Consider the following 26,694-nt stretch of genomic DNA (forward strand, 5'->3'; position numbering starts at 1 on the left):
GTAAGTAGAATTATTCATTTTCCCACAACCAGCCTATCCTAAGAAGTATTATTATTTTTGATCTTTGGCAGTCATTTTTCTCCTTTAAAAATCTATCAGTGGACAGGTGAAATGACAATTTATGGGAATCTGAAATATATATTATGGCATGTTTTAAGTTTCAAGTACAAAACATCATTAGTGACTTGTGCTAGTAAAGGCACAAAGTGAAGAATGAAAGTGGGTAAGGAAAATAATAATCAGTAACAAATTATTTAAATTTTTAATTACATTATAAAAGACTAACAAATCTTGTGAGTGTGAGAATGATTCATGAAATAAAGTGACTGAAGTTGAAAGGTAGCAAGTTTGTGTGATTGGGCAAATAATCGACCTTTGAAATTTGCTACTATTTAGTTAAAATATAAATTTTAAAGTATAAATTTTAGTTAAAATATAAATTTGGAGGGAGAGACGTGTATTGAATGCCAAGAAAGTATCTTTGTTCTTAATGGTGCCACATAATACAGAAAATAAAGTGCCACTGTTTTTTCCTATAGCATTCAAGTTTCCAAATATATTGATGATTGGAGGTGGAAAGGAGCAAAAGAAAAAAATTTAAATACAATTAGTTCCTTGTTCCTTTAGAACAAGAGGGCAGAACTGTTGGCTGAAATATAATTCTAGACTGCAGACACAAGTCCAGTAATAAGTTTTTGTGGGCTAACAAAAAAGCTTAAAAAAGAAAAGAGAACACACCTTCCAGGAAAATGGATCCCTTTGCTGGATTTATTTAATAGTGCAGTAGGTGTGTGTTGGTTAAGTTATCAGGTTACAAGGATAAAGACATACTTAGGATATCTCACTGAAAAAGAATTTATTATGAGAATATCCAGAGAATTAAGGTGCTTCCTCAGCACTTGAACAGTGAGGCCTGGTGGAGAATTGTTTAGGATACTGAGACAATTCTGATAGCTAGAAGCTACTGAAGTAGCTTTCCTTGTAACTGAGCCTCTCTCTTTCTGCTGCTTTCTGCCTGCTATTCCTGTTCTACTTCCTGACTCTGCTTTCCCTTATGGCTTCGGTAGGTGGCTAGGTAGCTAGGTAGTAGGAAAGAAGGAAGGGAGAGAAGGATAGGAAGAGGAGGAATCTGTCATCTCATATCTTCTGCTTATTGCCTTCTGTGTTTTGTATGTTTTTTGTGTCCTTGTGTATCTCACATTCAGATTCTCTAAGAGAGTATCTTCTTACAGAGAGTTCCCTAGAGAGAGTATCCCTATTGGAAAGAATTCTGCCAGGCCATTTTATAAATTGCTCGTCAAGCTCAAGACGATTGCTTTTGGCTCAGGTGCCAAAACTCTGGTCTAATTCATTGTGGACAAGATGGTAGAGTAACATGGACCTAACACTCTCATCTGAGTGTTGTAAGGCTGGCTGACAATCAGGGTACTATCTGGTACAAGAAAACTGAAATAATTTGCCAGTCTTTGCCCCTCCAGGTACCCTATCACTGAGATTAGCTCTAAAGACAGGAAATTATTGATGCCATCAGCTGAACACAGTTGTGAAAGGATCTTTACTATTTTCCTTTCCCAAATGAAATTAAATGTCTTCTCTTCTTTCTGTATAATATTTTGAAAAGCATACCAGTTTATTAGAAATAAATACATATCTAATTATGCTATTATAAAAGGAATTATCATTATTTAAATAGATATATAGTCCCAAGCAGACTTTTTTAATTTAAGAAAATGCATTGTTTCCTTTCAGCTTTAGAATCAGAGACACTTGAGTTTAATTCTACTTCTGCCACTTACTGGGTCTTAGCTTGTCCAAGTTCATTTACTAGGCTCAGTTCCTCATCTGTTTTTTTTTTTAATGATGATAAACTTCTCCTCACAGAGTTATGGGAGGATACATGAAATGATATATGTAAGATACTTGATACAGTGTCTAGCACAAAACAAACGATTGATAAATGCTACAGTTTTTGTTATTACTGACTGAGACATGGAAATAGTCTCATTAAAAATATCTAATCAGTGTTAATGATACTCATTAAAAGAAACTATACTCGGGCTTCCCTGGTGGCGCAGTGGTTGGGAGTCCGCCTGCCGATGCAGGGGACACGGGTTTGTGCCCCGGTCTGGGAGGATCCCACATGCCGCGGAGCGGCTGGGCCCGTGAGCCATGGCCGCTGAGCCTGCACGTCTGGAGCCTGTGCTCCACAGTGGGAGAGGCCGCAGCAGTGAGAGGCCCGCGTACCGCAAAAAAAAAAAAAAAAAAAAAAAAAGAAACTATACTCATTTCACTTTCTGAAGTATCTGTTAAACACCTCCAGTGCAAAGTATATGACACAAATCTAGGAAAGTATTTTTATTTTATCTCTACTTGTTTTTTTATGAAACATATTTGGCTGTTTTGCACTTCTGTTATATAAAATATTTGACATATTCACTATGTTTTGTAGTTGATTTAATCTTAGCTTCTAGTTTTAAGAGGAGGGTCGGAAATGCTCTTATCCAGTCTCTAGCACCACAGCCTGACATTACCATTACATCTCCAGGGACTCCACATGTACACTATTTATATATGTGTCAGTATTCTTATTTCTGGATTCTTAAACACAGGTTTTTTAGATATCCACAGTATCTTCTCAGATACAGAGTATTCCACTCTGGGTTTAAAAGATATTTCTGATGTTTTTTCATAACTCTAGACAATTATTATTCTTGTTTACATTTTCTAGGTTTGAAGAGAAGGCCCAAATGGATCCCCTTAGTGCTCTGAAATATCTACAAAATGATCTTTATATAACTGTGGATCATTCAGACCCAGAAGAGACAAAAGAGGTAAAGGTGGTAATAAACTTCAGAAATTGAACAATTAAAAAATTGTCTTTCTAACATATTTGTTGACTTTGCTCTTGGGTGTTTAAAGGAAAGTGAGGAAAATATGATGACAATAAAAATCTTAAAAATGGTACAGAGCAGATGAAATAAAAATTGAGTAGACATATTTTCATGTGGTAATCGAAGACTCAAGTCACACCAAAACCTGTGATCCACTCAGAAAAGGATTCTCAGTTATAAAGTTTTAAGTAGTCATTAGATTTTGTATTGGGAAGGAAATAGAAAATTTTACTTCTGCCGTAGTTCCATACTTCTTTTACTTAAGGGTTACATGAAGTTCAGTATAAACTTTTTCTACTGATACTCGAAAATCCCCCTAAAAGAAGAAAGAAAACTCTCCTTTATTGTAAGGAGAAAGTGAAGAGAGGTTGGTGGGAGTAGAATCTTTGCTGGCTTGATATTTAGTTATATGAATGTTGTAGCAGTACAGTTTTACCATAGGCTACTAACTTCGTTGATCAGACTTAGAACTTAGTAACAGATCATTACTTTTCAGTTTTTTTGATACATAACATGGGATGGAAGCAACTGTTTCTAAGATTTAATATTCTTAGGGCATATTTTCGTATCCACAGTGTGTGAATATACCTGCAATGAGTTTCATGGTCTTACAACCTCTCTTCCAACTTCTAAGATTCCTTTTGTCACTTCTTCCTTTTGCCAACTATTCTTGTTCATAATTCATCTAGCAACATCTGAACTGCTTATTTTGCCTTCCATTCTCAGAATTGGTGATTATATGTAGTTCTGTTCCTTACATCTATTTCCCTGTTAGCTGTTGCTGTGCTTTGGCTTTGTAATAGCAACATCAAGCAGTGTTTTCCTCTGTTCAGCATTGACACAGGTATCAGATTGAATGGCTTTCAGGTACCAGGTTCATTGTACATTCAAGCAGAAGAGCCTGCATGTCCTTGGCACCAAAACAAAGAAATACTCTTTCATAGTTGCCGACTGTGAAAATAAGCCCTAGTTCTCTCACTCAGTATTGGTTACAACTCTTCAGTAGGTGGAGAATCAGCAGAACACATTTTAAAACCCCCTGAAAGAGGACAGTTAATTGTCTTTTCTTGAGTCTTCAGTCAATTCATGATACTATTTGAAATAGGGAGAATTGTCATGATTTTGCCAAGTAGCAGAATATATTTGGTTTAATCTGTTATGGCTTAAAAACTGAACATAGTTGTGAAGAGTCCATTAATGTTCATTTTGTTAGACCATGCATTTGATAGTTATAAATGGATTTTCTTGTGTTTTCACCATAGTCTGTCTAAAATGGCTATAATCCGGAATTCATTTTTCTTTTATTTTTTAAAACCAAACCAAAACAAAATATTTCAAAGTAAATAATTTCAGCTGTGTGAGTTGCAAGGAGGCCAAAGAAAACAGACAGTTTGCTCTTAAAGCTAAGCTAGTAGGAAAGTCCAGGACAGGGAGGTATCTCAAGTTCAAACAGTCATTTTAAGAATTTTGGTAGTGGGTTTCTCTTTTCCTGAAGAGTATCAAATTGTGATTTTGTATGCCACAGACTTCCACTCCATTTCTAAAAAGCTGTATCTATCAAGATTTGTTTAACCCTAGTAGAAGTTAGTAAAAGTGATGTTATTCATGTGTATTCAGCATCAGAATCACTTTAGAAACTTTTTCAGAACAATACCCTCACCCTAAGAATCTCCTCTGTCTGCTCTTTTACAACGGAAAACTGAAAACACACCTAAAAAATTGAGAAGTACTGGTCTGTAAGATTATTCTTTTGTTTAAAAACGTGTGAACAGATTTCGTTTGGGGAAAGAAATCCCTTGGTGACAGTTCCAGTATATATATGTACTTACAGTATCTGTTAGTGAGGTATATAGATCTTCGCTTTTCATTGTAAGAAATCATTCCCCTTTTTGAGAAAGGCCTTACTGATCTTCATTTTCTGTAGTAGCTTGGTTTTGTTCTCTATGTATGTTTTACAAATTTTTCATTATATTAAATGATTTTATCAGCAACCAGAAGTGGTTTTTAGATTTTTCTCCCCCTTTTTTGGGTCATCATTGTGTCTGTTAGTCGCAAAATGCTGGTGGACTATCAACTAATGGTTCTTTGCTTTCTTCCAGTCTCCAGAGCATGGGTTCTAAATTGGTGATGAGCTTATAATAAAGCTTACGAACATTATATTTTTTTCTAGAAAAGGGCCAAGAAAAGGATGCCTAAACTGATACTACCATTTTCAGAGAGGATTCTATAATAGAGAAGGAACAAGAAAAACAAGTTTTCAGCCAGTATTGCACACTTTGTATTAATTGTCTTTCTACTGAGCTTCCAAAGTACTGATGTCATTTATTTAACAGATTGTGTAGAGTTCCTACAATATGCCAGGCATTCTTCTAGGTATAAGAGATATACCAGTGAACCAAACAAGATACTTGCCCAGGAGGTACTTACATACTAGTGGGGAGGAACAATAAACATATTAAATAAATTATACCATGCATTAGAATTTGATAAGTATTATAGGAAAGTTAAAAAGAGATCAAAAATATAAGGGGACTTCCCTGGTGGCGCAGTGGTTAAGAATCTGCCTGCCAATGCAGGGGACCCAGGTTCGAGCCCTAGTTCAGGAAGATCCCACATGCCACGGAGCAACTAAGCCGTGTGCCACAACTACTGAGCCTGCGCTCTAGAGCCTGCGAGCCACAACTACTGAAGCCCTCGAGCCACAACTATGGAAGCCCACGCGCCTAGAGCCTGTGCTCTGCGACAAGAGAAGCCACCGCGATGAGAAGCCTGCGCACCGCAACGAAGAGTAGCCCCTGCTTGCCGCAACTAGAGAAAGCCCACACACAGCAACGAAGACCCAACACAGCCAAAAATAAATAAATAAATAAAACCTACGTTTATATATATATATATATATATATATATATATATATATATATATATATATATATATATATATGGGGTAAGAATTGGGCAGTTGCAGTATTAAATAGAATAATCATAATAAACCTCATTTGGAAATCAGATTTGCACAAAGACTTGAAGAATATGTGGGAGTGATCTAAGTAGATAATTTAGGGAAGGTAATTCCTAGCAAAGGGAGGGCTAGAACAGAGACCCTGGGATGAGAGTATTTGGCTTTGTTTAGAACGGCAAGGAGACACTTGTGGCTGGAGTAGAGGTAAGGAGAGTGAAAGCAGTCAGAGATGAGGTCCAAGAGGTAAGAGCAAGGATTGGCAGAACAGGTTATGAATGACTTCGTAAGTCATTATTAAGGAGTTTGGCTTTTACTCTGAATAGGGAGCTGGCTCAGGGTATTGTCCATGCAGAGGAGTGATATCATCTGCTTTATGTTTTCATTAGGTCACTCTGACTACTGTATTGAGAATAGACTAAAAGGGAACAAGGATGGAGTCAAAGAGAACTATGAGGGAGCTGTAGAAATCTAAGCTAGGGGGATTGTTGCTCAGAGCAAAGTAGTAGCAATAGAAATGGTGAGAAGTAAAAAAGGTCAGATTCTCTCTCTCTCCCTCCCTCCCTCCCTCTCTCTCTCTCTCTCTCTATATATATATATATTTTTATATACATATATATATACACACATATATATGTATGTGTGTATGTATGTATGTACATACTTTTTTGGCTGCATGGGGTCTTCGTTGCTGCATGCGGGCTTTCTCTAGTTGCAGCAAGTGGGGGCTACTCTTCGTTGCGGTGCGCGGGCTTCTCATTGGGCGGCTTCTCTTGTTGCGGAGCACGGGCTCTAGGCACACGGGCTTCAGTAGTTGCGGTGCGTGAGCTCAGTATTTGTGGCATGCGGGCTTTCGAGTGCAGGCTCAGTAGTTGCGGCACACGGGCTTTTAGTTGCTCTGCGACATGTGGGATCTTCCTGGACCAGGATGGAACCCGTGTCCCCTGCATTGACAGGCGGATTCTTAACCACTCCGCCACCAGGGAAGTCCCCTCAGTATATTTTAAAGGTAGAACCAACGGAATTTTATGATTGGATGTAGGGTTTGAAAGAAACGACTCCAAAGTTTTGAGCCTGAAAAGCTAGAAGGATGGAGTTACTGTCAACTGAAATGAGAAGGTGGAGCCTCCTGACTGGAATCAGGAGTTTAATTTTGCATATGTTCAGTTTGAGATGCCTGTGAAACAGCCAGCTTGAGATGTTGAAGTGATAGTTGGATATTCAAGTCTGAAGCTGGGGAGAGAGGACTGACCTTATTCAGATTGTGTACTATTACTCAGTACCTGTTAAAACTCTAGGCCAGTACATAGCAGTGCCACTTATTTAATTGGATGGTTAAAATAACAGTTTTCTCCCCATCCTTCTGTTTAGAGCCAGTGAAGTTTATCTTTCATCTTAGAAGTTAGAAAAGAGCAACAAATTAACCCCAAATAAGTGTTCACTAGAATATAGGAAATTAGTAAAATAGGAAACAGTAGAAAAAATGTAAAAAGTGAAAAGTTTGTTCTTTGAAAAAGTGACTAAAATTGGTCAACCTCTAGCAAGACTTATCAAGGAAACAAATAATGAAAACATAAATTATCAACATCACAAATGAAAAGGGGAGAACATTACAGCCCTACCTATGTTAAAAGTGTACTAAGGAGATATTATGAACAAGTTTGTCAACAAAATGAGCAACTTGATGAAATGGACTAATTTCTTGAAAGATATGACTTACCAGAACTAACACAAGAAGAATTAGAAAACCTTAAGGAACTCCATATCAATTACAGAGATTGAATTTGTAATTGAAAACTTTCCAAGAGAGAAAATACTAGGCCTGGATGGCTATATCAGTAAATTCTATCAACCCTTTAAGGAAGAAAAAAATGCCAATTTGGTATAGATTCGTAGAAATCAGAATAAGACAGAACACCTTCTAAATCCTTTTATGAAGCAGCTTAACTCTGATGTAGAAACCCAAAAAAGACATTACAAGCAAAGAAAATTACAAACCAATACCCCTGTGACTGTAGGTACAAAATTGTTAAGAAAATTTTAGTTAATTGAATCCAGCAATATATAAAAAGGTTAATGCACAATAGCCAAGGGGGGTTTATGCTAGGAGTACAAAGTTGTTTTCACATTTGAAAATCAGTATATTTCACCACATTGGCAGAATGAAAGAGAAAAACCACAGATCATCTCAATAAGTGAATAAAATCATTTGACAGAATGCAAAACCCATTGATGATAAAAGTTCTTAACAAACCAGGAATAAAGGAAACATCATAAATCTCATAAAGGGCATCTGTGAAAAACATACAGCTAGTACCATAGTTAACTGTAAAACATTAAACCCTTTCCCCTAAGATTATGACAAGGAAAGGTTGTCTGCTTCAACACCTCTATTTAGCATTGTGCCAGAAGTCCTAGCTAGTACGATATGGTAAGAAAAAGAAATAAACAGCATATAGATTTGAAAGGAGGAAGTAAAATTGTTTGCATTTTTAGATGACAAATTAAAGAATACCTAAATAAATGGAGAAATAAATCACATTTGTGGTTTGAAAGACTAAAAAGTATTGAGATGCCCATTCTCCCCAAATTGGTTTATAATTTAATGCAGTTCCTGTCAATATTCCAGCCAGTTTGGGTTTCTTTGTTATTGAGGAGATAGACAAACTTATTCTAAAATTTAGTCGAAATGCAAAGGCTCTGGACTAGCTAAAACAATCTTGAAAAAAGAAAAAGTTGGAGGTCTCATACTTACTATCTGATTTCAGGACTCTGTATAGAGCCATAGTAATCAAGGTGGTGTGGTAATGCCTTAAGGATAGACAAATAGATCAGTAGAACAGAATAGAGTTCAGAAACAGACTCATATACATGCAGTCAGTTTACTTTTTTTACCAGAACACCAAGTCCAATAAGGAAAAAGTTTTTTTAAACAAATAGTGCTAAATAATGATATCTCAACCCCTATTTCACTTTTTTTTTTTTTTTTTTTTTTGTGGTACGTGGGCCTCTCACTGTTGTGGCCTCTCCTGTTGCGGAGCACAGGCTCCGGACGCACAGGCTCAGCGGCCATGGCTCATGCGCCCAGCCGCTCCGCGGCACGTGGGATCTTCCTGGACCGGGACACGAACCCGTGTCCCCTGCATCGGCAGTCGGACTCAACCACTGCGCCACCAGGGAAGCCCATCAACCCCTATTTCACTCTTAACACAAAAATTAAGATGGATTATGGATCTAAGTATAAAACTCAAAACAATGAAACTTTAAGAAGAAAACATTATCTTCACAAACTTGGGATAAGCAAAGCTTTCTTGGACATGACACAAAAGGCACTAATCATAAAAGAAAAAGTTGACAAATTGGACTTCAACAAAATTAAAATTTCTGCTCATTAAAAGACCAATATTCCTTCTTTTAACTGACCTGTTTTCCAGCATCCTCATTCAAGATAAATATGAATAGTTCTCCTAAATTTTTATTTCTTTACCAATTTGTTAAAGTACCAGTGATGCAATAGTTTTATTTTGTCATTGTTCAGTTGCATTGTCTGATTTAAACTAACTCTGGCTAGCCTGGGAGTCTAATCAACACAACATTTTTTTCACTGTAAAAAAGACCTTTGAGCCTTTATAATTATATGATAATACAATTATGTATGGCCATGGAATACCAATCTAAGTTGTAATTTAGGGATGGCTTATGCATAATAACCATGCTTTTTTTCTCAGAGTTTGATTTACACAGAGACATCAGGTGTTTTACAGTAGCATGCATTTATTTTTGAAGTGAGAATTCATATTTACTAAAAGTTCAGTAACTGTGTACAGGGCATCAGTCTCTCTACATGTGATAGATTCCCAAATGAGTAATTTTCTTTTTCTTTAATTGAAGTATAGTTGATTTACAATATTATATTAGTTTCAGGTGTGTAAAATAGTGATTCAATACTTTTATAGATTATATCCCATTTAAAGTTATTATAAAATACTGGCTATATTCCCTGAGCTGTACAATGTATCTTTGTAGCTTATTTATTTTATACATAGTAGTTTGTACCTCTTAATCTTATCTCTGTCCTGCCCCTACCCCTTTCTGTCTTCCCATTGGTAACCGCTAGTTTGTTCTCTCTATCTGTGAGTCTTTCTGTTTTGTTTTATTCATTCATTTATTCTTTAGGTTCCACGTATAAGTGGTAACATCTGGTATTTGTCTTTCTCTGTCTGACTTACTTCACTTAGCATGATACCCTCTAGGTCCATCCATGTTGTTGCAAATGGCATTATTTCATTCTTTTTTATGGCTGAGTAGTATTCCATTGTATATATATACCACATCTTCTTTATCCATTCATCTGTTGATGGACAGTTAGGTTGCTTCCATATCAGGCTATTGTAAATAATGCTGCTGTGAACATTGGAGTGCATGTATCTTTTCAAATTAGTGTTTTAATTTTCTTTGGATGTATACTCAAGAGTGGAATTGCTGGATCATATGGTAGTGAGTAATATTTTATATTTCAGTTGACCTATTGTTCCTTAATAAATACATACTTTAATATATTTTTAAAATAAAATAATTCCAGGACTTGGTCTAGTATTTTGGAAAATGATAATAGCCGTCCCCTAGAAAAGTCAGCATGTTGTTTAATCTAAATACGGTGTTCTTGCCACTTTTTGGTGAATAGACTTATGCAACACATGTGCGGAGACATCCAGTGGCTAATGAATGGTCAAAATTATAGGAGTTTTTTCTCCAATGTGCTTACCTAGCTAATTTGCTTTTTTCTCTCTCTCCCCACCCCACCCCACAGTTTCAGCTCCTAGCTTCAGCTCTGTTTAAATCTGGTTCAGATTTCACAGCTCTAGGTAAGTATTCCAGTATAATTTATCTGGCCATATGCCCTAGAATTTGGGAGGTTGGACTTCGATTTCTTTTAAATGAAACATCAGATGAGGTGTCATCCAAACAAATGAAGCAAGTTTCAAGGTAGCATGCAAAATTTCTAATAACCTGCTACAAGGTTATTTTCCAGGCATCAGTCCCCAGTTCATGGATCAGTTTGCAGTTCCTATTACACCAATTGCTGGGTTATTATGCAAACAGATGGCAATAGAAGCCTGATCAAAATAAATTAATTTGTATAACGTTGTTTTGGAATGCAGACTGTGTTACTGATATAGTTACCGTGAGTTAACACTTGTTGGTTGAATGGTTTTCTTGTTTGTTCTTTGTGAAATTGTGTGGTGTCAACAGAATGGTGATGGAGTCGGCAATGAAATAAATGTTTGGGAGCAGAGGAACGAATTACCTCTTTCCTGAAAATGGATATTTTTGTATGTTGGTATCTTAATTGTTCAAGTGTTTCTCAAGCATCCCAGATATGGGCATCAGTTTTCACTTAGTAGTACTCTCATTTAGTATTAATGAATTATTAAAGTAGTTAAACTAGATTGTAGTAAAGTGGGGAGTCTGTAGAAGTTCCAGAATCCAGAGCTTTAGTCAGGTGAATTTTCAAGGATCTTTTAGTTAGGATAAGTCATTATAGCTTCAGTTTTTCAACAAGATAGTAGCCTTTTGAAGTATGGGAATTTCCAGCTTTCCTCCTGTCATTATGCAGTCACACAGTGAATGCATATTAATCTCATTAATGCTGGTGCTATTTTTAATTTGCCTTAGAGTCGAGCAATAGTATCGAAATTTTCCAGCATATGTAATATAAATACTTCTCTTTATCTTTGGAATTAAATAATACTTTGGAATATCAGTTTAATTTCTTCATTGTTTGACCTTTTGTCTCTTAAAGGTGAAACATACCTCAAAGGAAAAAAAAAACAGAGACATACAATGATGGTGTTTCTCACTGGGATGGGAAATAGTAGCAGTGTCTCTTGGGGTCTTGCCCTTTGTTTTGTTTTTCCTTAATGAGTAATTGAGGCTACTCTACTGATCAAGGCAACTGCAGTCCTGAGTTCTAATTCCAGAATATGTAGGATTCCACAGGGCAAGAGGACTGTTCTAAAACGTAACTCCAGTAGGTTCTCCTAAAAATTTATGTAATTGTTTACCACTATTCCATACACTCAAAGGGCTTTTAAAAAATGTTTTCAGGTTGTTAGAAATCTCAGCCCTAAGATGGAGAGTCTAGTTATAGGCATTATTTTAGAAAGTTCACACCCTTTTGAATTTTTATCATTTGAAACAGGTTTAATGATACAGGAACTGAGAGCCTTGCATATAGATACTCAGTTTGAATAAATGTGTGCCTTGTTAGGTACGGATACTGCAGCCCAGAGCCATTCTTTTTATTTTAATGGTGGATAGCACTGAAATATCTCTGGCTGACTTATATTTAGCCTTTAGAACAAGAATTTTTTGGCAGTCATTTGAATATGTTAGACTGGTGTCAGCAAATGTTTTACTTTTAGCTTATTAACTCTTTTCTTCTTTCTCTGCCCTATTCACTGTCAGCTAATATATTTTGTCAGGAACAGTTTGTTTTAGTTGGATTCTAAACTTCAGGTACACTGAGATCCGTACAAACACAACAGAAAAAAATACAAAAAGGGAAATTTTCTGTGGGGTTTTGTTTCCTACCTGTCTGAAGGGAGGCAGTTTAGTAGTTAAGAGATAAGAGTGTAGTATAGTGGTTAAGGGTCAGAATCTAGGTTTAGCTATCAGCTCTGCCACTTGCTAATTTTAAAAGTGACTTTGAACAATTCACCTTTCTAAGAATTAAGTTCTTCATCTATAAAATGGAGGTAAGCAGAGTACTTACCTCAGGTTGTTGAGAGAATTAAGTAATTATGAAAAACAACAAAATGAAATACTTAGTAAGTGCTCCATTCAGGTACTAGTATTACTACCTTCTTTATAAATGTAATCTTTGTAACATTGGTGAATTTGGATGAGGAGCAAATTCAGATTATATGCTAATTTTAATAAGGAGACATTTGATATATTACTTATAAACAAAAAGTACCTTTCATAAGGTTTCATGCCTATTTAGAGTTCCTGGTTCTTATTCTCATTCATTTTCTGTCTGATTGTTTTCCCTTTATGCCACTTAGAATTGAAATCTAATACATTATTTTATGTATAGATGTATACACTTTTCATGTATAGATGACTGAATATTTTGTTTTCTAAATTATATCCTGCCAAAATTGGCTCAACCAAACTGTCTGACTTCCTTCAGAATTCATCCAGTTTATCTTAACCTCTTAGAATTAAAGTATTTACTAATGTTATATGTAATTTAAAGATTTAGAAAGATGGAAAATGATTTGCAAACAGCTGTCATTATCTTAGTTTTGAAAAATGACTGACTTCGGAGAAAAATAACCTTTGGGGATCTTTAGCTTAGAGCTACTGTGTCTGTCTGTGGGCACTTTGAAGCTTGAGCTTGGGCTTTCTGCTAATTTTAAGAGCATATTTTCAGCAAGGTATGTGACAGGGAAAATCTGGTCTGTAGAAGCATATTGCCTTTCTTGGTCTTCACACCGTTCTTTAGAACTTTTATAGTCCGTATGCGATGTGCAAGTATGAATTCAGACAACTATTTAAAATATTTTATGTCTGAAGTACAGTGCTCTTTGGCAGTGTGTTGACATTCGTGAATGAGGAACCTTAGGGATTTCACAGCATTTACTGTGCCCTTTTAGCCTTTATACTTGTACTAAATCCACCAAACTTAGATTTCAGCAAGAGACTTTCTTCAACCTCCTGTCTTTAGCCCACATGTTTACAGGTGATTTTTATATAATAATGAGTTTATTTTAGAAATAAGAAATGTAAACACAAAGAAACTTATGTGTAGGAGAAAAATGAGAATTCTTGCTATTTCTTCCTTATTACCATAAATAGGAAAAGCTACCTAGTCTGTATAGGATGTTAACTTTAAAGTATATTCCTGGGGCTTCCCTGGTGGCGCAGTGGTTAAGAATCCACCTGCGAATGCAGGGGACACGAGTTCAAGCCCTGGGCCGGGAAGATCCCACATGCCGCAGAGCAACTAAGCCCGTGCACCACAACTACTGAGCCTGCAAGCCACAACTGCTGAGCCCACGTGCCACAACTGCTGAAGCCCGCGCACCTAGAGCCCGTGCTCTGCAACAAAAGAAGCCACCGCAGTGAGAAGCCTGTGCACCACAACAAAGATTAGACCTCACTTGCCAAAACTAGAGAAAGCCTGTGCGCAGCAATAAAGACCCAATGCAGCCAAAAAAAATGAATAAATAAAATTAATTTTTGAAAAAAAATTTTTTTAAAGTATATTCCTAATCGGTCACTTTCTTTTAGACCAGTCATTGTCTTCAGTCACAATAGTCATGATAAAGTGATAGCTATTATTTATTGAGCACTTACTGTGAGACCAGGTACTATTGTAAACACTTTACATGTCATAACTCACGTAATCTTCATAATAACCCTATGAAGTGGCACTAGTATGATCCCCTTTTATTATATGTGAAGAAACTGGAACACAGAGAGGCTAAAGTAAGTTGCCCAGGAATAGTGCTAGTGAGTAGCAAAACCAGGATTCACACCTTAGTGCTTTGGCTTCAGAACTAGATCACTAACTGTACTACCTCTCATTGAGCTTTACCAGTTTCCACTACTCTGAGCAATAAGTTCCTCATTCCACTGTATGGTGAAAACGAAGTGAGAGAAACAGTAGTTAGGAGCATGAGATTTAAAATCAGTACAACCTTTTTTGTCCTGTCTCTACCATTTAAGTAGTCATGTTGCTATTGATGAGTTTCCTGGTGCCCCACCCATTTTTAATATATATATTTTTCAATATTAAGATTCTCTTTGAACAACTTCCCTCAGTCCCTGCCTGCTTCCCTCAAGTGTAACCACTTGTATTTGGCAGATCTTTATACACCGACATACAGGTAGAGTTGATTCCCATTACTCACAGTAATAGTCTGTGAAGTCACCTATAACACTGAATTGGTGAATACTGACCCTTTGCTCCTATGGAAAATACAGAGATAGGGCTCCTGTAAGCCTCTTGTCACAGACTTTTGGTCAACTGATTAATAACATAATGTTGCTTTCTTTCAACAGGAACACGCCTTGTGTATTTATACTGTTGATTCATTAACGTTGAACGTACACCAGCAGCACTATGCCTCATTCCTGAACGAAGCTTATCCAACATGTCTTTTCTTCATAAGGCACATTGCCGCCTTCTTGCACTTAGGAACACTAGCCAGCGCTTCAGCACCACACTTGGGGGCCATTTTCAGCAGTGAAGTCACCAACAAAAATCACAGAATGTGAAGAACATGACACCAAGTAGACTGTGAAAAGGACACTTGTTTATAGTATGAGAACTGAAACAAGAAGGCAGAGCATTACCTAGTTGACCTCAGTTGAGAACATATATTTACATGTGGTGACTCAAATTTTTGCCACTCTGTGTATGTCTGTAAGTGACCACAAAAGTGGCACTGATACTGATTTGGGGGTTACAAATTTTAGCTAGTAAGCAAATGTACAAATATGGAATCTGTGAATAATGAGGATCAACTGTATTTATGTGTACACACACACACACATACACACATAGATGTATGGTTTTATGTTTTCTGGTTTTATTGATTACATAATATAAAAACATGTATTCTCCACATAACTTTAAAATTTAATGATGTGGCTTGGAGGTGCTTACATGAAACTATACTAGATTTATTGTATTTGTAAGTGATACACAATATCCCATAATAGGGATCTACCATAATTTAACCATTCATCTAATGAGTATAAATTTCAAGTTCATAAACTGAATTCATAAACTGAATCTGATCATAAGGAAGCAGTCAGACACCCCAAATTTAATACATTCTACTACATTACTGCTCTTTGTTTTTTTAATAACAGTGTCACAAACAAAAGAAAAACAAAGGTTGAGGAACTATTCCAGGCTAAAGAGATTGGATAACTAAATACAGTGTTTGATCTTGAATTTTAGATTAGTGGGGAAAATGACTATAAAAAAGATTTTCGAGACATAAATGTTAAATTTCCTAAATTTAATATATAGTACTTATTTAACTTTTTTTTTTTTTTTTTTGCGTTACGCGGGCTTCTCACCGTTGTGGCCTCTCCCGTTGTGGAGCACAGGCTCCGGACACGCATGCTCAGCGGCCAATGGTTCACGGGCCCAGCCGCTCCGCGGCATGTGGGATCTTCCCGGACCGGGGCACAAACCCGCGTCCCCTGCATCGGCAGGCGGACTCTCAACCACTGCACCACCAGGGAAGCCCATATAGTAGTTATTTAAGTGAATGTTCTTGTTCTTAGGTGAAATGAACTCAAGTATTTAGGGGTGAAGATGTCTACAGTTTACTCCCAAGTAGTTCCACAAAAAAAGTGTGAGTGGGGTATACAAACACACTTAGAGAACAAGAGAGAATGAAAAAATATGTGGCAAAATGTTAACAATTGGTTAATCTAGGTAAGGATATATGTATATGAATGAATGTTGTACTATTCTTGAAACTTTTCTGTGAGTTTGAAATTTTTCAAAATAAGTCGAAAATAAAGCAACTTAGAAAACTCAGAAAAACATAAAATAGAAAAAATATAATCTCACCATTCAGAGGTAACCTTTGTTTACATTTTGGAGTATTTCCTTCCATTCATTTGTGTGATATAGTAGTAGGCTTTGTTAAATCTAAAACTCATCTCAAAGAAGTAAACATTTGCCCTCACACTTAAAATAGTAATAATTTTTTTTTTTTTTAAATAAGGAGGAATGTACCTTTCTTGAGGCATTGTTTATTTTCCTTCCAGGAAACTGGTATCCTTGGCAATGTTTTTTCTGTTCTGTTCATGTTCTTTACAAGATTAAAAGGCAGATTGCATCTAAAACTGTATTCTAAGTTAACTGAAAATCAGTCCAATTTGAAATAGTCTTCACTGATTATCATGGCATAAAGAACTTTCTGGCACTATTTCTGTTTCTGATGGCATTCAGTAGGCCTCTCATATTCAGTTAGCCATCTCAGGAATGGGGAAAATCAATAGACTACTTTGTTTATTTTCTCATTTTCATTCTTCATATGTGCATAAGAAATTTGAAGCAGCTGGGGGAGCAATACTATTATTACTGGCTGACTAAAGGAAAGAGTCATCTCACTGAATATTTCCTTGGCTGGAGTAAACTTGAAAATTAAGTGTTTACTAGATATTAAGGGGGGAAAATCTTACGGTTCAACGATCTTAGCCTTTTTAGAATGTCTTTCACTAGGACATTCATCTAGATAAAAGGAGTTCATTGCTCTCTATTTTTCACATGATGTGTGCCTAGCATAGAGCCTGATGCATAGTACCATAAATACATGGTATTTCCTATGTGCCAGTTATCGTTCTGTTTATTATAGATGTATTTCTTAACCTCAGCTGTCTGTATTTTCACTCAGTTCTCTGAGACTTCTTGCAGCTCTCTGGGACTTAATGATTTTAGACTACTTTCTAAAGACCCCTTTCATTTTGATTATATTTTTATTATCAAAAAATGTTTACTGCTCAAAAGCATTAAAAAGTCAGTAAAGAGGAATGAAAATTCCTCAGTGGACTAGAAGAGGAAAATGCTTATAAGGAAAAGAAGAGAAATCAATATTAGTTTCTAAACTACTAGTCATTCTGCTAGGTGGTTTTCACCTAATTGCATTTAATCTGCACTGTAAACCTATGACATGAACAGAATTATCACAGATTTATAGCTGAGGAAACAGTTGCAGAAAGGCTGATTACCTTACCTAAGATCATACCATTGCTAGGTAGTAGAACCGGGATCAGGACCCATGTCTGTCTGGTTTCAAAGCCTGATTTGGTTTTGGTTTTTCCATTATACATTGCTGCTTTTCTGTTACATGTTGAGTTTTAAACGCAATGGATGAGTTTCTTTATATCTCTCCTTCACCAGGCTTTTCAGATGTGGATCACACCTATGCTCAAAGAACTCAGCTCTTTGACACCTTAGTAAATTTCTTTCCTGACAGCATGACTCCTCCTAAAGGCAACCTGGTGGACCTCATCACACTGTGACTGAAGAGTACCTGGACAGAAATGGAGCACAGGAGTCTCTGCTTTCAGTATTCTGGATTTCAACTCTGTTGACTGACAATTAGGCTGCAGTGACTGAGGACTGCACCAGAATTTTGAAGGGATCTTTGCTGTCACAAATTTTAACCCTCTTCCTTCACACCTGACCTCAACCCCATAGTCCTCATCCCCTTCCAAAATAAGGCTAATAAAGTGAAATCGGTATACTTCCCATTTAAATATATATATATATTTTATTACTTTAACTTTTAAGAATTCATGAGTATAAAAGAAAAAATAATCAGGCAGTATACCCTTTTCTGATTTTTATTTCATTTTTATAAAATTGGGGCAAGTAAGCACTGTTCACAGACGCAGTGCTACAAGAATTGGAATTTTCTTGTTGGGTTGTTTGGCCTTTCTTCTTTCTTCCCATTTCACTTTACCTTGAGTCACACAGCTGCTTGTAAGTGATACGTATCATTTGTTTACCTCTTCATTCTTAACAGTATATAGTTCTGTAGGGCAATTGATGTATGTTTAAGTGATATATGTGTCTCTGTTGACTAGAGTCTTGTATTACATTAAACAGTAGGAGGAAGGGGGCTCTAATTTACGCTCCTTGTCATAGAACTAAAAAGTGAAACCTGAGATTGATCCCCACACTTATCTGAGATTGGTATATAGTATTTCTATAATGATATATTTTATAGTGGATATTACAAAGCTTTGAGTCACAGAAACCTTAAACTGAGGAGAGAATACAGTTCAGAACCTTAAAGAGCCACTCTCAAAATTACCAGCGGGAGGATTCTAGTTGTGATTAGCATGTTCATTGATATCTCTGTACTAATTTTGGAAGAAAATGACTCTTTCCCCTGGTAGAGCTGTGCAGGACTAGGGCTTCGATTTCTTCCATGTGCTATCTGTAGCATTTTCATTTGGGAGGATGGGTTCCAGAGCTACGTTTTTGTTTATTTTCATACACATTAGCTCCCTACATCTGCTTCTATATACTATATTTTAAAGAATAATGGTTTGTAGTTGTCCAGTGGAATACAGCTGACAGGCATTTCATTAAACACATAGACCAGGCTTTTTTAATGGAGAAAAAGAAAAATAATGGTGCAAATATTTTTTATTAAACTAAAAGAAAGGCAGATGGGCTTTTCCACTGTTCCTTTTTTTGTGAGGAGTGGTGGTATGTATTGTTCCATGAGGTGCTGTGGAATGCAGCATAGGAAATCTAAACCTGGCCAGTGCTTACATTTGCTCAAAAAGTGTGCTGTATGCAACTGATACCCACCATGGTTAAAGCAGGCTAAGTATAATAAATGTCCATCAGTCCAGTCACTCTTCCAAGTGAATGACTTTAGAGAATTTACTGTGTCCCCAAGTAGCAAGATTAGGCCTCACCAAAGAAAGAAGAAATTGAATTGCACTTTTGAAAAGTCTCATGTATAGGAATGAGACTTTGAGGTCCCTCTTCAGTCTGTCATTATTGCATGGTTTCACGTCTTTGGGGGAAGGACAGAAGTATATTTGTCCTAGTTCTAGGCTTGAATCTTGGGCTGCTTGGCTTTCCAAGCATCCCAAAGCGATCAGTAGTGATTTATTAAACAATTAGATTTGTTCCTTACCTTGTGAAAGATATAGTACATACTTCAATAAGTACCAAGTTGTGTAGCTGCAGAATAACCAGTTGACTTTACAGGTGAGCAAATAGAATCTACCTACATACTTAGGCAGTTTCATTAAAAGATTTCCTTGACAGTCAAGAACATAAAATATTAATATCGCTAATATTGTAGCCTATTGAACTCATTTCGTGGAAACACGTTGATAGGAAAGAACTTGATAAGAGTTTCTAAATGTAAAAGCTCTAGTTCTGCTCACTGTGAATTCTGGCACTTCAAAAACCACAACAGGGCTTCCCTGGTGGCACAGTGGTTGAGAATCCGCCTGCCGATGCAGGGGACGCGGGTTCGTGCCCCGGTCTGGGAGGATCCCACATGCCGTGGAGCGGCTGGGCCCGTGAGCCATGGCCGCTGAGCCTGCATGTCCGGAGCCTGTGCTCCGCAACAGGAGAGGCCGCAACAGTGAGAGGCCCGCGTACTGAAAAAAAAAAAAAAAAAAAAAAAGTAACCAAATGAAATTCTGTTTCCCTCCACCGTTTATTTTTGTAGTGCTTTTTTGGTCATTTTTTTCCGTTCCTTAGATTCCATATTTGGAGGAAACTCAGTTCTAGAACTCAGTGATTTTGTTTGTTCTTATTTTTCTCTGACTCTCTACTGGTTGTTTTCTAAACATGCTTGTTCTAATTTTATCTTTCCTCACTTTAAGTGGAACCTTTTCCCTTTTCTTCACTTACAGAATTTTTTTTTTCACTAACATGTTTAAATGGGGTTGAGTCATAGCAAACTGTTTAGGGTTGCTTAAGTGACATAGACTGTATTTAGGAAGTTATTGACTAGGTAAGTCAAAATTTGTACCCTGGGGCTTTAATGAGGCACTGCTGGTAATGATTGCAGGAGAATATAAGCTTCATTATATCCGTGACCAAGATTGACACATTGCTCTCTTTCGACATCAGAACCCTGATATGAAACTTGTTTATATATTTAGTGAGGAGCTACATGTATTTCCAAGTATTCCAGCACTATATTATAATTTAAATAATCTAATTTGGTATTTATACACATTATTTAAGTAGCCAAATATCTATGCTTTACTACTTAAAAATTCTTTCATTCTAGCTTAGTGAACCCCAGATTGAAACACCTGGTTTTAGATGCATTAGTTAGTGGGGTACAATTTGCTCAGTGTCGTTATTACTAGCTTCAGTTTCATCCCCATTTCTCCTTTTTCCAGTGGAATATATTATTCCAGAATAATAAACTAGAAATAATTTAAACTAGAAGTAAACTAGATCTGTAACATTTTCAGTGCTTATACCTCATGAGAAATTAATTATCTGATTTGCAAGATACTTTGAAAATGCAGTTGCATTTTGTGGAATGACAGAGACCTCATGTGGCCAGCTTGATTAATTCACATATATCAATCTCCTGTGAAGCAAAGGAATTCAGATTTGGGTGCCTAACTGTGCTAAAGCTGACAGTATTAACCTTTAGCAAGATTGTCTTTTCAGACCTGGTTTTCATTAAAACTGACTTATCCATGTCTAATAAGTAAAAACTGATAGAAAACATTAGAAAGTTAATACACTGATTTATCACAGAAAAGCTTGTTGGCTTTAGAGCTCAGTGATTTGTTTAAGATTGTAAACTGCATTCTTTGGTGAAATATGTCTTGAATATAAATGGTTTGTTAGCTTATCTTTCTAGTGAATCTTTTCACATCTGCCTTAAAAGTGCTATTTAGAGATACATTAACAGAGTTTCATGTAATAAAACAGTTTTAAAATCTATAAACAAAAATTAGTTTGAGGTACTTAATCATTGGTGAGAGATTGAGAATGATGCTTAATGAATCAAAAAGCACTTAGAAAGGAGTATGTTTCTGATTTTATTTTCTGAATTAAACTCAGTGTCATGGAAGGAGTTACCCTATAATTATTCTTAACACAATATGAAATTCATTGGGTAATTGTGGGTCATTTAATTTTTTCCTGGGTGAATGTTGTGTTAACTCTCTAGCTGATTGAATGTTGCAAAGCAGTTGAGAATTATGGTTTGAAGTGATTTCTATGAGGGGATCATTACAATGTGTACTTTAAACAACGTCATCTAGCTGTAAAAAATATACCCTTTGTAACCCTTCTTTTCTTAAAAAATACATGTTCGTATGTAATTTCGTCCTTTTGCAGAAATTCTGGCCTGAACTTTCACTCAGTTTTAAATTCTTAAGATAGTCCTTAATCTAAGATATGCAGGCTCCCTCAGAAAAAGTTCATAGTTAATAGAGGGGCAATCATAGAGGGTCTGCATATGACAGTAGTTGTAGATTAGATCTTTGGGTTCTTTCAAAATTTTTGTATTCCTTATTAGTCAAATGACATTATTCTTTTGTGATTTTTGACTATGGCCTACATCTCCCTGTGATGTGTATTAATGCTGAAATGACATTGGCTGCCCAAAACTTCTAGTCTAGAGGTGTTTCAGTTGAAGATGGAAGTTTCAACGTTTGTTGAAATAATTAGTGAGGAGCCACCTAGATCAGCTGAATGATGTCGCCACCGTTTGTTTTGATGGGAAGGACTCAGGATTGTAGTTTATTGATTTCTTCACAAGATGCTCTTTTTATCTTTCAAAAAAACACGCTATCTTAAGAGATTTTATTTATACATAATTTTTAAACCTTGATTTCTTCCTATCCCACAAATACTGTGAATTGTTTCCATTATTTTTTTTTTTCTTAGCTAAATCCTCTGACAATAGATTTATAGCACTTAAACCTAAGGAGTCATTAGAGGTTATGGTAAACCAGATTTTCTCGTGGGGCAGAGAGAGATGCCCTTGAGGGAAACCATATCACTTATGTGTTTTCTGTTAGAGAGGAGAATGAGGGTATGTTAAAGAAGGAAGAATAGGAGCTTTTTGCTCATGGATTTGAAGGTCCACAGATCTAAATGAGAAAGAAAGCTCTTCATTTCTAACCCTAAATTAATTTAATGCAGTGCTGAGAAGACAACTACTATCAAGAGGGATCAAAGCTCAGTTCTGAGTAGTCTTTGGAAAGCAACATTTCTTGGTTAGTTGCTTTCCTTACTGTCTCCCAAGTAGCTGATAGAGATCTGGAAACAGAAAACCCAGTGTAATGGGCTCTAGCTCTTAAACTAGGTGATCAGTTTCTTATGTACAGCCAATTCCTTGATAAGGATTCAGAGGGAAAACCAGCAATAAAACATTTTAACATGCAGTTTTTGGGCTCCCAGGGGACTTGCTTTTTTATGGAGTTTAAGCTCTTGCTGCAGCACAGCTCTGTACCATCTGGGATGCTAGCATTCACAGCGGTTCGTTTGGATATCTGAGCTGTCTGCCACGCAAATACCAGCCCAAGGAGATCATCATCCTTCAGTTTCATTCAGTGCTTAATGAATGCCAGATTAATTGGCAGGAAGGAAAAACACTGTGTGATATACTGAACAGGCCTGTGTGCATGATTAAGGAGTTACTGAAGTAGCCAATTTTGAGCTTAATTTCTCTCCTTTGTTAACAAATCTCAAGAAAGCCTTTGTTACAATTTAGCTAGTGTCATTTGGTTGGTATTCATTTTCTAACCCTTTAAAATAGGAAGAAAATTGTCATTTCGTGTTTAACTTCTAACCCATACAGAATTGAACTGACATCAATTTAGTTTCCATGTTTTAAAATAAATTAATTATACATAATCCAAAGGGTCTCTGTTTATTCTACTTTACCAGGAAATACATGAGTTCTGGGCTTGGCAGTAGAAGTATTTAATAATTTTGGTTTATTCTTTAGGTTTCCTCCACATCTGTGAAGTGATTAATTAAATTAGAGAAGGTATTTAGAATAAGTTCAATTCCATTGCAACTGGCAGAGCTGTATAAATTCATTTTGCAACAAAGGAGAGGATCTTATACCATCAGGACCATGCCATCAGAGTTTGGCAAGTGACTGTTTGATCACATTGCCTTGTAGTTTGCTATTTTTTCCTTCTTAAGATAAAGGGGGGGAAACTGAGGACAGAGATGTATAACTTTACGTTTTTTTAATATATTTTTTTATTTTTGTTTAACATCTTTATTGGAGTATAATTGCTTTACAATGTTATGTTAGTTTCTGCTGTATAACAAAGTGAATCAGCTATATGTATACGTGTCCCCATATCCTCTCCCTCTTGCACCTCCCTCCCACCCTCCCTATCCCACCCCTCTAGGTGGTCACAAAGCACCGAGCTAGCTGATCTCCCTGTGCTATGCAGCTGCTTCCCACTAGCTATCTGTTTTACATTTGGTAGTGTATATATGTCAGTGTTACTCTCTTACTTCGTCCCAGCTTACCCTTCCCCCTCCCTGTGTCCTCAAGTCCATTCTCTACATCTGCGTCCTTATTCCTGTCCTGTCCTTAGGTTCATCAGAACTTTTTTTTTTTAGATTCCATATATATGTGTTAGCATACTAACTTTACATTTTTTTAATTGCCTACTTTAGAAGTCTTAGGGTACTTGCACCTTTATAAAGGCTTAGCTTAATTTTACACGTACAGATTAACTATACTTGTAAGAGCACTGAATACAAAGTTATAAGACATATTAAAGTAATTGTCTACCCAACCCCAAATTTGATAGTAGGATATCAAAGTCCAAAAGTTTAAATGCAAGTAGTCTTCTATGGGGAAGGTATATGTTTTTAAAAGTCATGCACATGGTCTCCTTTTTGAGATATTTTTTCCTCTCCCAGAAAAATGATTTTGGTGACCAGTTGTAAACTGATTTCTCCCTCAATTGTAAACCACCCATTTAGAGAAATAAAAGTGGACTCACTTTCTTAAGCATTACATTTAGCCTGTCCAAGATATGCTGTGATTGTGTTATTCTTCAAGCCAGCTTGCTTTTTTGACTTGTCATAAAATGTCTTTTGAATTGAATGAATTAAATAGTATAGTATTAATTTTCTTTTATGTATAGCTCAATTTAGATATTACAAAATAATGAGACATTTTTCTATGAGCAGATTCTTTTATGGAGATAGGTTTTTCTTTTTAATGAGATTTCTTCCCTGTCACCACTTCAAAATCTATGTACAGCTGAGTGTGCAGCCTCAGAAGAGTACAGGAAAGCTTAGGGCCTCCTTTTCTTGTGTTGTTCTTGGCAACAAACATGATTCCACCTTTTCAATGGAAAGATGGGGTGGGTGTGTGTGTATGTGTGTGTGTGTATATTTATTGGCCTGAAATTGAGATCCCTTTAGGTAGAGATAGATCCTCAAAACCAAAGTTGGACTGCAAATTAGGTTGAGGAGGAAGGTACAGCTCCATCCATAGCCAATAGAATCTGCCTGTCCTTCTGGGTCTGCTTATTAACGCTATGGATAGCTCCTTCTCTGTTAGAACATCTCCTGGACTGGAAACATGGTGTTCCAGCAACCAGCTCATCTGAAAGTTGGAGAGTGTTAAACATCTTTTATGGGACTTTTAAATAAATAATAACATTTATTGATTTTTGTGATTATAAAAATATGTTTATCATAGAAATTTAGGAAATTACTAAGTGTGAAGAAGGAAAGCCACTAGTATTTAACTGGTGAGACTTACTAATTTTATTTTTCCTGACTTCCTTCTGTTATCCAACATGGTAAAGGCCAGAAAAAGTAAAAAAAAAAAAATTGACACAGCCATTCCTTATTGTCTGCAAGCATTTTTCTCTACCTTTACTATATTCCTTTAAAGCATTGCCCTTTTCTAGACAGTCTGAAAATAGTTCTGTTGATATGTATCTTTTAAGCCTAAACTATAGATGTAAGATACTACCCAAAAGCTATAGGGATCTGCCTTGTTCAGGTCATTGGAAATTTTATCTCTAAGATTAATTTGAATTTTTAAGCCCTTTATGCACCATTATAGACATTTGGAGCATATTCATACCCATGAAGAGCTTTCTGTTTAGATGGACTTTTTAATATAACCATAATTAAACTCACACCTAAAAAGGATGAGGTACTTTTCAAAGGCCGAAGGAAAAGCAGAGAAGAGCAAAGTAAAACAGATGAAATGAACGTAAGTATATAAATAAGGAGTCCTTGAAACAAGAGTTCCCTTACTGTGCTTAACAAATGTCTCTCCAAAAAATGTATTTTTCTGGTTACCAGCTAAGATTTAGAGTTTTATATTTCATGAGAATCCTTTTCTTAATATGTGAAGGAAAAAACTGCCACCTTTCAGAGTTCCACTCCTTCCTTTACCCTCCTCTTCTGTATCCTCAAGTACCTAAATCAGAAAGGAAATCATGAGGGAAATCTGCAACAGCTGGCATAAGCTAGTTGTAGTTTTTAAAACAGAAATGTTTTGGGGCATCAGGTGTCCCCTAACATCATTATTGTTCTAAGTCATCGTTGGGCTGTGTTGAGTGTGTTCCATAATCTTCCCCATTCCCCTCATGATCCTCTCTGTTTTATCTTACTTTTGCCCTATCTGTATGGACTTTTTAGGGTTTTGTTTTGTTTCTTAGTACAAGTAATGTTCTGATCCCAGGTTTGGTGAATGTGTTAACACTGCTTTGTGAATAAATAAGTGATCTGCTGAACAATTGCAGTTGTAGAATTATGTTGTATGTAATGTACATATGGAGAAAGAATGTATTTTGTTCATTTTCTTAATAAAAAGTTATATATGGACACTACAAGATGTCTCGTGTTTCATAAAACTACTTTTGAAGTCAGCTTTTTAAATGTTTACATACTTTGCAGTTAATATTTTTCCCTCAGAAAGGTGACTTTTATTCAGGCAAACTATGTACTCTAGAAAGACCTTGTTTTCTTTGAGACAGTGTTGAAATAAAGAAGTTCTGGTGGATCTTACGAAGTTTCTAGGAGAAGTTTCCATTTTTAAAGAGCACTGGTAAGTGACTTCATAAAATGGTGTTTTCTTAATCTGCTATTAATGACCAGTCCTATTTTATCTGTTTTGTAAATTTGGACTTGTGTTTCCCAGGTTTTCTTTGAGGGGGGACATACCTTGTACAGGTTAGGAACTAGAAGAAAAAACTGAACTGAAATAGAAAATTAATTGTAGAAAAGATAGTAAAGAGAGAGAACCTGGAGGTGTTGCACAGATTGGGAAAATTCTGGATCCCTGTCCCCAAAGA

The 26,694-nt window shown here is 36.2% G+C and overlaps 1 protein-coding gene across 4 annotated transcripts in view; it reads left to right on the top strand.

Annotated features, from left to right (window-relative positions):
• The window catches only part of MKLN1 (muskelin 1), a 362,427-nt gene extending 336,201 nt beyond the window's left edge, over positions 1-26,226 (top strand). For all 4 annotated transcript variants that reach the window (XM_082632688.1, XM_082632687.1, XM_082632686.1 and 1 more), the window contains 3 exons: positions 2,729-2,831; positions 10,658-10,712; positions 17,786-26,226. In XM_082632688.1, coding sequence (XP_082488814.1) covers positions 2,729-2,831; positions 10,658-10,712; positions 17,786-17,907 — 280 coding nt within the window. In that variant the 3' untranslated portion in view covers positions 17,908-26,226. The remainder of the gene's footprint in view (positions 1-2,728; positions 2,832-10,657; positions 10,713-17,785) is intronic.
• The last annotated feature ends 468 nt before the right edge of the window (positions 26,227-26,694 follow it).

The sequence above is a fragment of the Mesoplodon mirus genome (genome assembly GCF_964341445.2).
Source record: "Mesoplodon mirus genome assembly, chromosome: 9".
Lineage (NCBI taxonomy): Eukaryota > Metazoa > Chordata > Mammalia > Artiodactyla > Ziphiidae > Mesoplodon > Mesoplodon mirus.